This window comes from Halictus rubicundus, chromosome 15, assembly GCF_050948215.1.
Source record: "Halictus rubicundus isolate RS-2024b chromosome 15, iyHalRubi1_principal, whole genome shotgun sequence".
NCBI lineage: Eukaryota > Metazoa > Arthropoda > Insecta > Hymenoptera > Halictidae > Halictus > Halictus rubicundus.
The window spans coordinates 965,375-982,650 of NC_135163.1; the positions used below are offsets into that span (position 1 = coordinate 965,375).

At 38.6% G+C, this 17,276-nt stretch overlaps 1 protein-coding gene across 1 annotated transcript; it reads right to left on the bottom strand.

Annotated features, from left to right (window-relative positions):
• Window positions 1-2,067: 2,067 nt before the first annotated feature.
• LOC143361801 (glycosylated lysosomal membrane protein A) lies at window positions 2,068-4,840 on the bottom strand. The gene is made up of 6 exons (XM_076801484.1): window positions 4,680-4,840; window positions 3,829-4,086; window positions 3,550-3,753; window positions 2,987-3,217; window positions 2,595-2,887; window positions 2,068-2,525 (listed from the first exon to the last, which is right to left on the bottom strand). The coding sequence occupies exons 1-6, from the start codon at window positions 4,761-4,763 to the stop codon at window positions 2,354-2,356; spliced, it is 1,242 nt and encodes a 413-aa protein (XP_076657599.1). The 5' UTR covers window positions 4,764-4,840; the 3' UTR covers window positions 2,068-2,353.
• Between the last annotated feature and the right edge of the window lie 12,436 nt (window positions 4,841-17,276).

Consider the following 17,276-nt stretch of genomic DNA (forward strand, 5'->3'; position numbering starts at 1 on the left):
AGAGTTCGGGTATCTTCGAGATATTAGTCCGAGAATCTTCTTGATCTTGATCGTGTATCCGTCTTCTTGTTCTTGTCCGTTTGTTCTGCTCGCACACCTTCCACCGCCTCTTTCTCTCTCTCTCTCTGTCTCTCGCTCTCTTTTTCTCTCTCCCTCTCTTTCTCTCTTTCTTTCTCTCCCTCTCTCACACTTCCTAGGTGTCTGTTCTTCACCGCAGCGGCAAGGACCCGCCCCGTGTCGCGCTACACAAATGTGTAGTGGATAAAGAGAGCGTAAAATTTGCTCTGCGACAACATTATCTGGCCGGTTATCGGTATCTCGCTGCAGTCGTCATTTCTTCGTTTCCTCGAGTCTCGCCGCCCGCGTCGCAACGAAAATTGATCGCGTTGCGCGCGACGGTCCCTTTCTGGGGGACAGACCCGACGCGTTCTACCTCGGTCACCGCTGTCACCCCCGTATTGCTGGTTTCTCTGGCTACTAACACGATTCCTTCCCGTCTTTCCTGCCTTCCTACCGTTCTTCGTACCCTTAACTACCCTGACCAACTGGATCCTCTCCACTTCCTTTCTCTGTTGGTTCCTCCTGGCACATAGACGCGCGCGCGCGCGCCCTTTCTCTTACTCTCTCTCTCTCTCTCTCTCTCTCTCTCTCTCTCTATATATATATATATATATATATATATATATATATATATATATATTACGCTCTCTCCGTCCCTCCTCCTCTAGATTCCGCGGTCTTTCTATCTCTCTCTCTCTCTCTCTCTCTCTCTCTCCACCGTCTTCAACCCGACTACCCCTGCTCTCCTCTTTCTACGTTGAGCCGTGCTCGCTCGGTCTGCGTTTCTCTCACTGCCTCCCACCTACTAGCGCACACTTTCTCACTCTCTTTCGCATCCAATCCCCCCCGATTTCCTACCCCTCGTACACTTGGTCGCCACTAGCACACTCTCTTTCTCTCGGTTTCCCTCGACGTTTTCCTACGTCCGCGCGGCTACGTCCCGCTGCCTTTTTCCTCTCCCGTAATCCGGCGAGCCCGGTCCGCGAAAAACTTCACCTCGTACACCAGTTCGAAAACCCACCGACAATGTCTGTTAACCACCCTCTTCGTCTGGCGCGCCGTTTTCCTCCCCAGAAAAAGCTTCTCTCGCGGACTGTCGCGATTAGACAACCCCGACGCGGACGTTATTGCACCGCCACGCGCCAACCTCGCGCAGCGGACTCAACTCGAACTAGTTTCGAGGCACCCCGCTCTACCCGCACCATTCGCAACCCGCTCTACGCGAATCACCCCCTGTCCGACCACCCACCGGACTCGACTACCCTGCGCGAGAGACTGTCGCAACTACAAATCCGTACCCGACCAATCACGATTGCGGTATATGGATCCTCTCTCCAGCGCTAACATCCACCGAAGAATCCCTCCACTCCCCCCACCCCCTCCCGCCCCCCCAAACGGAAACCTTTTGCACGGGATGATTCTCTTCGACGATCGTACGGGGTCCAAGATCCCACGCAACGGCAGGATAACCGTGGAACCAGCCGGACGGCCCGTTTCCCGTTTGCAATACCCCGTTCAATTATAAATAGTGCCGAGGTCGATATCGCGGTTAGGATTCGTAAATTCGCACGCCCCGGACTTCCGTACCACGAATGGATCAATGAAATGTACTCCTCCGCCGACAGCACCTCACCCGCCACCCCCCGTGATAGCGAGAAACACGGTACCACACCGCGCCACCCTTACTAACTTTACCTGAAAACATTCGTCCACCTTTTCAGAACAACCGACCGCTTCTGCAAGCCCGGCACTGTAGAGCTTTCTTCTTGGAACTGGCGCGCGATTGTGCTGCGATCTTGCCCCTCATTCTGATACCGTCGCCATTGTAATGGAGCACAATCGTGTCTGTCATTCAATGGGGATTATCTCGACGAACTTCTGCTTATTGTCTTTTTTTCTTTTTTTTTTACTTTTTCATTGGTCCTGCGGATCGAATCGTTGGAAAATACAAACTTACAGAAACGGTACCTCTGCCCCCCCCTGCCCTCTCGTTCGTTCTCTCTCGTATGCGTATGTAGTTTTAATTTATTAATGAAACGTGTATAAATTTGTACAGAATAGTTCGTTTGCATTACATTAATATATGTATTTGTCAAGTCGATTCGGTGAACCAATTTGAAAATTCGTGTAAAAAATATATGTGCTATAATATACATATGTATATATATATATATATATAAATATAGGAAAATCTCTTTGTATGATTTAACGGTGGTATCGCATATGCTACTAAACGTGCTCAATACGTCTGTCGAACACGACGCAGAAATTTTTGTACGATCTAAAGATTCTATCATTGACTTATGTACGACTCGCTATTTCGCTTGTGTAACTTTCGCACGCACAAGTATATACCGGTTGCTATTAGAATGACGAGCGGAAGGCCGAGGCCAATGGAGATAATCATGATCACCAGGTACGAGAATTTTTCGTTGGGCGGTGTACCGTAACCGATTAAAAACGTCCTGAAAAAAAGACCGATCAGATGCGTTCAAATGTATAATACAACGTGATTGAAACAAAACTGAAATTACCATGTGGAATAGAACGTCCTTCGGTAAAAACCGTCCCCTTTCGTTCCCAGTGATACTATTATCCTTTGAGTAAGCAGATCGTTTACTTTGTCTCCGTAATAACAATACAACATAGAATTCTCAATTGCACTTATATGGTCTGGAACTTTTATTGGCGAGTATTGCACCGTTTCCGTGGAATTCGTTGATTCGCGAGCTATGCTTGTATAGGAGACTGGTCTCCACTGCAAGTAAGCTCCTTGGGTTTGATAATCATTTATATATCGGTAAGGTGGAGTTCGAACTTCAACAACCTGAAGTACCAACAATAAAATTAACATTACAGCGATACTTAATTTTCATTATACATAAACAAAAAAGCGACTCAAGAAATATTAGCAACTAGATATTACCTCAAATACACCTGGAGTGTGTTCATCGTCCAAACTTTTCTTAGGATCTATAAACAAAGGTATGTCTGGATTTCCTTCCCCTACCACTAGTAACTCGATGGCAAATCTGCTATTGGCAAATGTTTTGTTGACTTCCATATGGTCGAGTATAATGTCCACCTGAGTGGAATTCTCAGTGTGCAGCATATGTGGTATAATCTCTGAATGGTCAAGAGAACAAAATCCTCTCAACTGTAAAATAAATAAACGAAATATATTAGTTTATAATATGTTTATTATAATATCGAGTGAGACTCGTGGTAAGAAATTTGGGCCAAACATAGGAACCATGAGTGAGGTTTGTGGTATATTTATTGGTTCAAACATAAAAACAATCATGGCCACATTCACACATGTAAATATATTGTCCTAAAGTATTAGAAAAAAAACCCTTATATTATGTCTATTTGAGCGTATGGCCAAAGAGCTACATGGATCAACACGTGAGCAACTTTTGTTACCGATTATGGCACGCACCATCATGACTTAATTCATATGTCAAGGCATATATTGAAATACTTTACCGAGAGCTTCACTGTTCCTTGTCTACTAATATTTGTAAGAGTATCCTTGTAGTTATTGCCTTCCATGTTCAGGGAAACAAAATCATTGTTTGTAATTACAGTCTTTCGATCCCATTGAAAAAACATGGGGTGCAGAATGTTTGTATTTACAGTGTTAGTGATGTTTATAAGTGCTGTGTCATTTATATCGTTAAATTCTATAATCTGAAAGTTTAAATGATTTTGTCAATTTTCAAAATGTAACATATAACAAAGAATGATCTTTGTTTATATACTAACCTTATTTATAACTATACCAAATGTATAAACAGGTTCTTCTGTGAATGTTATCGAATTCTTCTTCTTGGCAATAAAGTCTTCCCAGCTTATATTAAGGAATGCTGAAGGTGAAGTGAGGGCTAATAATATGGACGGATTGCCACCAAAATCCCATAAATAATGCAAGGTGTCGTTCAGACCATCGGCTCTTAGATAAACTGTTGTCAAATTTGTGTCTTTACATAGTGGGCCACACTCAGGGTTCACCCATGATCGTAACTAGTGCCAGGCAAATTCTTTTATATAAAAAAATTGTAAATATATAGTTTACAACGGAATATGTATGTAGCACATGGTCACAGTTTTTATTTCAATTACCATAGACTACACAGGTTGATTACTTTATGTCAAAAGTGCTAAATAACAATTTTTATATTATTCTCATTCGATACATGCAAACTAAATTATATTTTTCACGTTAGAACATAATCATACGTAATAATAATTATTTTTTTTTTTATTTTGCTTATAAAACCGTTTCATCGTCATTGCACACTACACAATTTGATTTTAAATTTTCGTACATTCTGACATCGCTCGATTAGTTCTCACGTTAATTAATAAATGGGTTATGGGATCTCGTGTTCCTTATTAAGCAACGGATTGCTCCCAATTACCATTGAATTGTTATTCTACGACCATAATCCCCGATATTACCATAACTTTTAAACAGACTCTGGACATACGATAGAACAATCGCACGATGAATCATATATGTACGACCTTTGTTATTAATTCGACAGGACATTAATCCAAATACATATGAATAATAAAGTATAATTCGTTGTAAATTACGACGTGGTATCACTTACAGTTCTTTCCGTGCAATGTCCGAAATTTGTTGACGTTACAAACAATAACAATGACAGAACAACATTATACATTCTGTCTGACATGTATAAACAGAGCAAATCATTCACCAATAACACCACCGCAACTTGTGACGCTACTGATCGCTACTGAGACGCGCTCGTATCAAAATGGTTTTTCAATATGGCGACTGTGGCGACGCCTACCAAGAATTCGTCAATGAAGAACTATTATCAGCTATTATCAGCAAATTTTTGCGAACTCTGCACATTAATCATTTTCGGATTCTTCCGCGTCAGCTTCTAAACTCGTGCATATTTAACTGTACAATTAATACTACTTGTGAAAAATCAAATGCAAGACAGCATTTTTTGTTCTTGAAGAGTAAAGTTATAAAGAAGTCCCTAGCCGAAAAATTAGGTTCACTTATAATTTTCCAAACTTTTGGCGATAATCCTAGAATTAAAAAGCCAGAACGTATCCGTTACTTTGGGATGATTTTGCCAAATATCCAGAACTGTTCCATCACAATAGATGATTTAAAAAAACATTCCGGATATCTAGAAAAATCGTCCTAAAATAATGCATACGATAAAACAATGCACAAGGAGTATGCCTAAAAGGAGTGGACCAATCACTCAACATATTTACCCATCAGAATTCGTAAAGCTTTAGATTTTTCTGTCGTGCTCGATATTACCGATAACTGAGATAGTAAAATAAGACCGCTTTTTGATGAAAAGTGGTTCATAAATCAATGAAAGTTTCAATGGTTTACGATCGTGTTTTTAATAATAAAAATACTTCAAAAATTTACTGGGAAATCAGATGGAATTTTGGTATGAAGTAGAACATATGGATAAAAGTGTAGAGCGATGTTTAGAAGCTTCCTTTAGCACAGCATTCGTTTCGCAATTCTCAATTCTCGAGCGGGGGCCGAATCACGTTCATTTACTTCAATTTTCTCAGTTAACCGTTGTCCATGAGAAAACGACGCTATACACAGTCTCAAATTTTCAGGTCAGTACTGCAGACATCTTATGACCTCTTATGGTCCATAAGATGTCTATTTTCATGTCTCATCTGTGATAAAACCGGCTCTTCCCGAACACAAACTTTCCATGCTGCAGTCTTATGTAGTTCGCTAGCTGACTGTTCTAGTCAGGTAGATGGCGCGAGAAAATCACTAATTTTTAGCAATGTCGGTATTTCAGATCGCGAGACAGAAAATTGAATGTTACGGTTTAAACTGAAAATCTAGAAGCTTTTGAAAGCATTAATTCAAAGATAAATGGAAAATCGTAACTAAATATCAATAATTAAAAATCACAATTTAATCACTCGCGATATACCCGCTTTTATTCGGTCGATAATGATGCTAAAACTAGGAAACACACTTATCGATATTTTTCTTTTGTAATAAATAATTAAATTTATTGACTATATCCGAATTTATTGTCTTTTTTTTTTTAATTAAGTAGGCTATCAAGAATTTACATACTTACTCATATACTTACGAGATGGTAACAGCTTTGCTCGAGTCTTATCGCTAATCTGTTTTCGATGAAATGTTAAATTATTAGTCATTATTCAAGTTGAGACTTTTAATGGTGTATTTCGCGCCGAGGGAAGGAAACTCGTACCCCATTGGCCATCAAATTTCGCCAACGGTGGTGGAGTTACCAATCCTCGACACAGTATTGTTGACTTTACTCCTGACGATTCACTGAATTAGTAATGGAAAATCACTGCTGGCAGACAGGTAAAAAATGATAGACATATAATACAATACAATGCACAGTATTAAACAAAATATCGCAGAACATTATCAACTTGATCAGAATTACCGAACATTATCTAACTCTAGTCGTATATTGTTCATAATTTTTTTTTTTATTACAACTAGTCTACACATTTTTATGATTTTATGTCAAATATCAATGCGAAGAATACAATAAAACACAGGCTCAATGAAGTCAAAATTGTTTACAGTTCAGTGTTAAAATATTAAACCATGAAAAGTGAGCTATTAAGTTCAGTCTTTATAAATTATACACAGCAAAATTTTATCTTGCATAAAATTCTGCAGTTTAATTGCAGCAATTATTAAAAATTTAATGTGAAATTGTTATTTTTAACTGTCGAAGTGGATTCCGACTCCGATAAAAAATTTAACGCAATCATCTTGTGCACTAAAATAATAAATTAATAATTAACAATTTATAATTAATAACTTTATTTTTGATAAAAATAGTCAAATTACTATTGATACAAGTTGTATATGAAGTCTCCAAAGATTTTACTTCGGCATTCAAAGGTTTCTTCGAACATTTTTCGATCTAAATTTTTCAAAAACGACCATTTCCATGGCTCTTCATTATTACATTACATTTCGATTCTAATACTACGAAATATCGCCGGCATCTGTCGCGAACGTTACTTTTCCGAGCCAGACAACAATGCCTCTTTTTCGAGACACCGTGTACAGTCGGGGGAACGAGAACGTGTAAAAAGAGCATTAACTTGCAGACTACGACCTTGACCGAAGCAGTGTCCGCGCCTGAAGCACATACGTACGTATAAATGTCCGTACGTACATCTAGCGTCTCAAGGAACTTCGTTCCATCTGGTTTTCGCTCGATTTCCTCCTACGTACAAATGTTCGCGCATTAAAAATCCACAGGAGCTCGATCGCGAAGAGAGAAAAAAAGACCAGCGACACCGAACGCCCACCAAGATCTCGCATTTTCACAAAGGAATCTAATAAAATACATCTTTTCGAAAAAAGTTGGCATACTCGAACCGAAGCAGTCGCGGCCAATGCTCTTCGACGATTTAACAATACCGTGGTGAAGGTCGTCGGAGGAAGTCGGGATCCGCGGGAGAATACAACCTCCTACGTACCGGGTAACCCAGTCTGAAACTAGTTTCGCACACCGTGTCGAGCGTTATACTACTATACGAAAAAAATGCCACAAAATGCGAGAAAATATTTCACTCTCAAAGCTGAAAGGCGAAGGTTCTGGATAAGCAGAGTAAATCCCGAGCAAGGATATTCGCGAAATTTAACTCTTCGTTACTCAGGTGAGAAACCGTGTGTACTTACGAGGAACGCGTTTGAAATGAACAAATCAAAGCTCCCAGGAACGTTTTTAATCAATGGAATAAAAATATTACGCGAGATGATAATATTCGAGCTGTTGGTAACGCGAGATCTATCCTGAATTACGTGTTTGCTCGCGATTTATCTGGTGGGGTTTCGCGAGGTAAAGTTTTTCGACGATAGTGGAAAAACCGGGCAGCTTACCTTCCATCGATGGTCGTCGACGTTTCTCGGGTATCCTCGGGCTGGAAAACTGTCGGGAAAACACACCACCGATCGGTTGCGCCAGCACAGGTTTCGTGGGTTCTCCCTCGTAGCGGGTTTTACGACAATGATAAGGCGGGTCGTGGAGGAATCGCGACCGGGTACTGCGGGCCGGGCCGAGCCAGACCGGGTCGGGTCGAGATCGAATCCGAAAGCGAGCGTGTAATAATTGCAGCCGGCGCGACGGCTGAAGGACCTCCGACTGCACGTATAACTTGCGCTCGGCCGGTTGCCGGCTGCTCGGCCGGACGAAAAACAGACAAAGAGTCTTCTTGCGCCGTGAGTAACGCCGGGTCTCTCGGCCAATCAGAGGAATCGGCACGATCGCGGCCCGCGTTCAATCGGCCGGTCGTCGAGGAGCTTGATGACGCTGCCGTCGTCGCGTTTTATCGAGCCGGCGCGGCGGCGGCTACCTCGAAAACCGACAACGCTTCTTTTCCCCGGCGTGGATGAACTTATTTCAAAAAATACAGGGTGTCCTCGGAAACAAGAGCGGAAACCTGATGGGGAACTCCTTTTCCTTTCCAGAGAAATTGCGACTTTTTTGCCATTTTTATCACCGGAATTATCGAATCTGCCATAACGACGGATCTCAGATTCGTAACACTACCACTACCGAGCCCTAAACGTAACTGATGTATATTCCTTTGTAATAATAACAGGATTGAATTTGTTCAGGTTTCGTAGGATTTTTATCGTAACATATACTTGACTGAAGAAGTTTACTAAAAAATTTCTCATGAAAATATTTCTGTAATTTCACGAATTGTATAGGAACAAATATGAAATCCGTCATTTTGACGAGCTCGGTACTGCTAGTATAAATTTCGCATTTATTGAAATTGTAAAGTCGATTTTATTCATTATAATATAGCACAATCTTAATTTGTATAAATTATATGGAATTATAAAAAAATTCTACCAGGGTCTACTTAAAGTTAATTAATCTGAAACTTCATTCGAAATTAATCTGAAATTTTCATTATACTTTTATCGAGTTACTAAAATTTTGTTTGCTCTGTCTACTTCAAATTTCAATTTATATCGTTGATGGGACGCTCCACGAAATTGGTTCATTCGTTGATAGATTCGTCCTCCAATTTATCTAACATAAGAAATTCCATACATATACACAATTATCTTTTGATCTACAATCGGCGAACAAAAATAATTTTTAATGAAATTCGAAGGGACTGTTTCTTAACGTACAGTTAAAATTTCAATCAGAATTTCAATTGATCGGTCGAATAGTATTTCCGCAGCCTTGTCAACCAGCTGCGAGAAAGTGGTTTCGAGGAAAACGCGTTTAAAGTTTTCATCAGGTGTATCTATCGGCGCCACTGAAGTTTTGCCTGAAAACTTCGGTACATAGTCTTTGTATATGTTACTATAAATTAAGGTAAAAGAAAGAATCAAGAAGCCGGATTTGATATTCCACTATCCATAAATAATAATAATAATGTGGTCGCAAATATTCACGGCACCTAGCCGAATCATTATATTATTTTAGTCTCTACGCGAACTGCACCTTGCAGTCTGTATCTTATCCGCGCATACTACTCCAGTGATTCTTGTCGTTTATAGCTGGTCAGGAAGAATCGGAGAACCGTGTGCAACCAAAAATGTTTTTCCGTGTTTCAAAATTTTTCCTCTGTTTTTAAAGAAATCCCTGACGACGACGTTCTGATGCTACAAAGAACGAAGGGCTACGCTACTGTGCTCGAAAGTTCGAAACGTGCGAACACCATTCGCGATCCATGAACGTCCAGACTGTTCTAAACCATCGAACTGCCATCTATGGTTACTAGTCGTATCCAGTTTGTCCGGATTTATGTGCTTCGCGCAGGAATCACGGGCAATTAATCGCAAAAAGTACGATGTTCGTTATGTTCTACATGGGGCTTATCATTACAACAGCGCGTAAATGTAGAATACAGAATTTATGAAATACTTTTTGATATGAACATTAGCTAAACAGTCTGGAAGAAAAGAGGAAAGAACATTGAAGGAGCTAAATATTTTGATTAATTAATGCCTGTTAGTACAGTTTTTAATAACTGTGTACGTATTTCCAAAAGGAATCATTTTGTTCCAAATAGCAATCTCAACTATACACTTCTGCATTCAAGTTGCCATAAAAGCACCATGTAATCAGAACAAATTCAATCCTGTTATTATTACAAAGGAATACGTCAGTCTCGTTTAGGGCTCGGTAGTTCCAGAGTTAAACGATTCGTTTGTTCGCATCGCTTACTGGCCGCCTAGCTCGTGGTCCATAATTCCGCAACACCCAGTACATAATGCTCGTTTCATCCCCGACGGCCAGATCGTTCTCCAGAACTGTCCAGAAACATGATCGTCGATCGACTGGTTCGATCTTGAGGATACCTAAAACAATGGGTGCTCGGTGGATTGCGCAAAATAGGGAATAATAAATTTTCGGCGAACGTTTGCGGGTAACGCGAAACTTGTCCTTCGCGTATGCCGTATATTTCGGCTCGGTGTGCGTTCACACGTATGAACCGTGTATCGCGGTAGTACCAGCCGATGGTTACACGGCCTCTACGTCCCAGGAGAAACAAAAAACGGGCAAGAAGAGAGGAGAGAAAGAGAGAGAAGCGCGCTTAAGGAAGAAACCGGTTTCATGGGGGTTTCAGCCTCCACAAAATGATCCGTCTGGCTTGCCGGTTCGACTCGACTTGCCTCCACTGTTCGCCTCCCGCGAGAGCGCTTGCTCTGGTGCACCATCTACCTACCTACCTACCTACCTACCTACCAACCCACCTACCTACCTACCTATCTACCTGTTTCTTTTCTGCGTCCCTGTGTCCAGACCTACGGACCAACGTACTTACCTGATCCAAGGGTTCGAACTCGCGGCATTCCTCGCCAAAACCCGGCCACGACTATTCCTACTCCCGGGGTAAATCGGCGCTAACACGACCGATCCTCCTCCACCATTATGTCTGCTTCGGATATCTTGCCCTATCACTTTGCACCGATCGATACAGGTCATCATACTTCGATAATCTTTGCGAAATTACGATTTAGTCCATTCCCTTCCGCTCTAACTCGGATTATTTGGCATTTATTTATCCTTATACTCGAGCAGAAGTGGAATAGAATCTTTCGACATTTTTTTTCGAAATTGCAATTTTGTACATTCTCTTCTGCTCCAAGTCGAGTTATTTATCACTAGGCAGCCAATCTACGTTAAGACCTTTGAGGAAGGTTCATCTCTAAAGCCATTACCGGAAGCAGAAGTGGAATAGAATCTTTCGAAATTTTTTTTCGAAATTGCAATTTTGTTCATTCTCTTCTTATTTATCACTAGGCAGCCGATCTACGTTAAGACCTTTGAGGAAGGTGCCATTCTGAAGCAATTCCAGGAAAAGAAGTGGAATAGTGAAAGAGTGGAATAGAATTTTTGGAAACCTTTACGAAATTACAATTTTGGTCATTCCATTCAGACCTGGGCAAATTATATTCGAAATCAGAAATAACTATTTGAAGTCATTTAATTCGCACTGTTATTTTCGACACTGTTATTTGGACATAAAGATAATATTGATTCTATTGAAATAATGTATTATTTCATTATTTTTTTCCTTCAAATTTAACAAGAAGAACAATGTTATAAATAATATGCAACGAAATGTGCCAGTATACACCAAGTTAGAAACTTTTAATCAGGTTACCTCATATACATAATTTTGAAGGACAATTATCCCAAACAGTTATTTCAAATAATTGTAAAATAAGATAACGTGTTACTTAAGATGGTGTATCAAGTAATGTTATTTCAAACGTGATTACAAGCATGAAAGTGATTATAAAATAAAATAATGTTGAAATAATATTTCAAACAATGTAATTTCAGAAGTACCCAGGTTTGATTCTGTTCCATTCGAATTGAACCGTTCAAAAGTGGAGTAAGTCAATATTTCTCTGTTTTGTTTGACCCTACGTCTCAGGTGTTTAATCGTCGTTAAATAAAATAATTTTAGCGTAGCTTGTATAAGACAAACATCCCTCGATGTTATTGTGTCTTATAGAACTTTCACTTAACCAATTCACTTGCACAACTTTTGCATTAGAAGACTCGATTATTTGTCGCTAGACTGCGAATATTTCAGCAGCATGTTTTATTGAAGCAATTACAAGAACCAAAATTCTCTGGTAACACCCTTTATCTATTGGAAATCTACTAATAGGACCCGTAATGACTGTGCCACGTCAAAAAGAAACTACAAACACTTCTTTTACACACGTTCGGTGGCGAGCCGTTTTTGCTCGATTTTTCATCCATGCTATTTGATGTTTCAATTAAGGACCATTATCAAGACTATTTCTATATTTTATCATGTAAAATCATATACCATTCTGTTTTTTTTTTTTTGGAGATAATATTTTGCAGTCTTAAACTGACAATTTTTGGTCGAGTGTGCCATCGGTTATACACGTAGCACAGAACATGTTAAATAATAATTTTAAACGATATTATTGGATTATATTACTCGGGACAATTTAGGTCAGTATTAGGGTAAGTCAGTATTACCCAATTACTGTGGAGGTATCAATTACTGTGCCTATATTAATTATACTTATTTTTAAAGCATAATGGCTATTAAAATGGAAATATTAAATTCTTTTCATTAAAATCAGTTATTATATATTTTATATAATCTCTTTTTTAATATTCATTATGCTTTCAAAATAAGTATAATTAATATACGCACAGTAATTGATACCTCCACAGTAATTGGGTCCCTTACTCTATTGCTATCGAAAAATTTCTTATGTTAATTTCGTATGCTACATTTAATAAGATGTGAAGAATGGCACTCTTGAGTTGTTTTATATTTTGAGCAGTAATTTTTGTCAGAAATGCATAGAATCCACAGTCTACCGCACGTTGGTGTAAATAGAAAATGTACCCACGTGGGACTTTCATTATACAAACTCTAAACGATAACACATTCCGAGAAATTCCTGGGGTAACGTTTCTTTCTATAAAATTTTCTCATTCGAAGAAAAAAGGATTTTTTTTAAACGAAAGAGAACTGTTTATTTCATTCCTCAAACCAATTGTTTATTCGTAGGGACAGTATTACGAAAGAACGGAGACTGGATTTTGAGGTTGCTCAATTGACGGAATGCGAATATTACGGTTTTCGGTGTGCGCCCTATCAGACGTGTGGGAGGGGGGGGGGGAGTAAATATATCTGGCGACCTTGAACATTACAAAGAAAAGACGCATGAAAACGAAATACGCCTCGTATTACGAAGTACGAGGGAGACGCGAAGAGAAAACTGGTTTTCAGATCGTGGAGAATGTTCTGGTAACATTTGCATTTAGTGTGCGTGCACGGTTTACTGGTTCGTCGGTCTTTTTATAAGTCGTTATTTTTGCAACGCGCTCGCGTCGCTCGATTATGTCAAAACGACATTTTAAATCAGGTCCGGCCTGAAAATCGAAAGAATAAGCGCCGATCGTCGGCATACTTTTCAACCGATCGGCAGCCTCGTCGCGTCATCGCGAGCTATTAAGCAGTTTTATTTTTTTTTTCCTTCAATGAATCATAGATATCAACATCGGGACTAATTGGGAATTATATTTTTAAATTTTGATTCGGCAACGGTTCGAGAAACGACGAAATTAAAATGAATCCAGCGAAACGAAGAAAAAAGGCCAAACGTTTTTCACGTTATCGGCAGTGTTTCCAATTAGGACGATGATTTACAATTTTGCGTCAGCAAAATGGTTTTGGTTTTAACGTCCATGTCGTTGAACGTGAACGCTCGATTCATAATTAATTATTAGACTGCGGGTTTTATGAATTTATGACAAAAATAGGTAGGCGTATTTTGAAACAGTAGAAACATTAGAAAAATTTAAATACTCTGTTACATGATTTTCAACCTATTAAACATATTAAGAAAGAAAATAAATTTCTACTTCACTCCAGTTCGTTGCAATTCAGGAAGAAAATTTTTATTTTGACTAAAGATCCGCAGTCTATTAATTATATTTAGTTGCACGTTGACGCAACGACGTACAATATGAATTTATGTCTGATATTTTTGTAAAATCAAATACGAAGAGATAAATGCAATAATCTTTCATGCATCGTTCTGTAGATTGCAGAAAGCGAGGGAAAATGTACAAAATAATAATGGATAAGACAGGGTATCTTTGTGCAAAATAAGAGATCTATCAATTGCAGAAAAAGAAAGCAAAGTAGAATTCCTTTATTCTTCTAAGGATTTTAATCAGCCGAAATTAGTGAATATTCTTAAATATTTTTACTTCGTCTATTGCCCAAAAAAGAATCATATTGTGGAATGATCCGAGACATCAGTGCGTCTACTTCGCGCAACCAAGATTAGTGCAGACAGCATCAGCCCTGACACTGACCTTGGCTTCGAGGCTCCAACACTGTCTCCCCCTAGAGGTCCCTGCAACGATAAGTACCCATGAGCATTCTCTTGGCGTTAGCTAAAGAAAGCGCGCGCAAAATCGCCGAGCTCCTCAACCAAGGAGTATAACGTAAAAGGACTATCGAGACTTTCTTATTCGAAATTCCGGTCCACTAATATTATTGATACAGCAGAATTATTAATATGGTTTGCTAACGCAACGGTGAAAATTTCATTTCACAAAGTGCTAATTGTGTAACAATGGGCACAAATCGGTAAGTCGATTTTTAACGCATTATGTACCGGCGATTGTTTCCTAATTTTTTAAAGTTTCTGAGGATTTTTAAATAGGTCATTACAGTAGTAACTAGACTACAAAAATGCTAAAATATAACATTCGACAGAATTTAGTACAATTTTTATTTATTTCGGATCTGCAATGGCTACTACCACTGAAAATAAAATATTTGACTCCACTTTCTTAAAATACGTCTAAAAAAATTGCAAACTGCATAAACATCCGCACTCTAGTAATAGCTATTTCAATCGTGAACCTACAGCTTACCTGCAGCAATGTAATTTAATAGTTTTGCTTAGTATTATTATATAAGATTTTTAAGCTTTCTTTTGGTACAGCACAGTTACTGAAAATCCTTTTAATAGGTTTCCGGGAGACAAAGTGTTAAGACAAAGCTTTGCACAAGAATATTTATTTGAATTCTATGTACAAGCTCAAAGAAAATAAAATTTTAATTTTAAGGGTGAATTATATTGTATACCAACATAATTGCGAAATAAAAATTGTCCAAGTCAATTGCAGCAAACAGAGTTTACATGAAAATGCATTTCCTCTTTCAATAAGTCTAAAATAATAACATCATTCAATTCTTCGAATGTCTCTACGGTTTCATATTTGACCTATCGTGTGTGCCATAAAATTATATGGCGTATTTTGAACAAAATATGCCAACTAATATGCCATATTACAACTTGTATGCCATTTACTTGGGCTTTTGCAGTGAAGTAAATATTTATAAGTTGCCGAAGCGCAGTTTTTTTTTTTAAGTAAACTTTCAGAAGTTCAGAACCGGGCAAATAAAGTTGCAGAGGAAGAATACTGCACTCGAAAGTGCAGCGAGTAATTTAAATCGAAGTAGGGTAAAGGACCCAATTACTGTGCCTATATTAATTATACTTATTTTTACAGTATAATGAATATTTAAAAAATGTTATATAGCATTTACATTAACTGATTTTAATCGAAAAAATGTAGTATCTCTTTTTTAATATTCATTATGCTTTAAGAATAAGTGTGATTAATATAGGCACAGCAATTGGCACCCCCACAACAATTGGGTCCCTCTCCCTATATTTTGATTTGTGTTTTCGGAAGTCCGATCCGATGTTTCGAGTATTAGAAAAATAGTTCTCGGAGAATTCCACGCGGTCGAGGAAATGTGAACTGCTTCGCCGATCGCGGAAATCGGGGTGGATGTAATACTTAGGTAACTCCCGATAACTGATATTGATGGCTACTTTTACTACTCGCGTCTACTACGAGTCTGACTACTGTGTAACGGGCACAATTAAAGACTAGTCCCGTTGGACTTACGCGGTCGAACAGAACTGGGACTGACAATCTCAAAGTCTGACAACAGTCCCTATTACCGTTAACGACACGTAATAGAAAAAGGCATTCCAGAATATTTACCACAGTTCTTGCGCCAACAATAGAGTTCACTTCGATATTAATCGTGAAGTCAAGTTAGAATTTGTGAAATACGAAAAGTGTTCGTTTTCCTTTGGTCGGCAATATAAATTTCTTCCTTGTTGCAGCTTGTATAAAATAATAACCAAAGAAAGATTCACGGTTTGAAATCATACTATATTCGCTTACCTTCGCGAACATTTGATTTGTTTGCAATTTTGGTAATTAACGCGTTGCCGACAACACCATGTGCATACACATTGACGACCGCTGTCACGTACGCGTGACTTCGTTCAACCACCGCCAACCACCGTCAGCCAACGTCGCACAAACATTATTTCGCAAATGCTGGCGATGTCTGTAAAAATGTATTCTTTATAATAAAATTAAACCGACCTTACATTTTATCGAACATTTGTGTCGATAAACGATCATTACAGTTCTAATTGCTCTTCTTCTTCCCGGAAACCACGGGAGTCCTTCGATGAAGGGACGTTTTCAGAATGTATGTAATCGACACAGATCTACAAAATACTTAAATTTTCGACATAAAAGGCCCACATAAAAAGTTGTAAAAAACAAGTATTTTCCCTACACTTCCGACCAATTTCCTCCAAAATTTCTTTTCCACGTCATAAGTAATTGTTCTAACTTGTAAAAAAATTCAAGTGCAGTATTAACCCTTAGCACTCGAATGGCGACTGCAAGGCGCCACTAAAAATTGCTGTATCATTATTGAAAATATTTTTTACATTATTAAATTTGTTTGTATTTAATAAATTACTGAACACTTCAGAATTGCACGAGTAAATTGCACCATTTGCGTATATATAACACGAAAAAAAAGTATATAGAAGGGAAATATTTTAGATCGGAAGAAATGTTTCGTTTTGGAGTTAAAATAGCTTCGAGTGCAAAGGGTTGAAAACGTTTTCCTTTATTATAGCGAGTAACTCGAAGTGATCTACATATAATAAACCTGTAGGGTAAGGGACCCAATTACAGTCGGGGTACCAATTACTGTGCCTACATTAATTATTCTTATTTTTAAATCGGAATAAATATTAAATTTAATGTCTCTTTTTTTAATATTCATTATGCTCT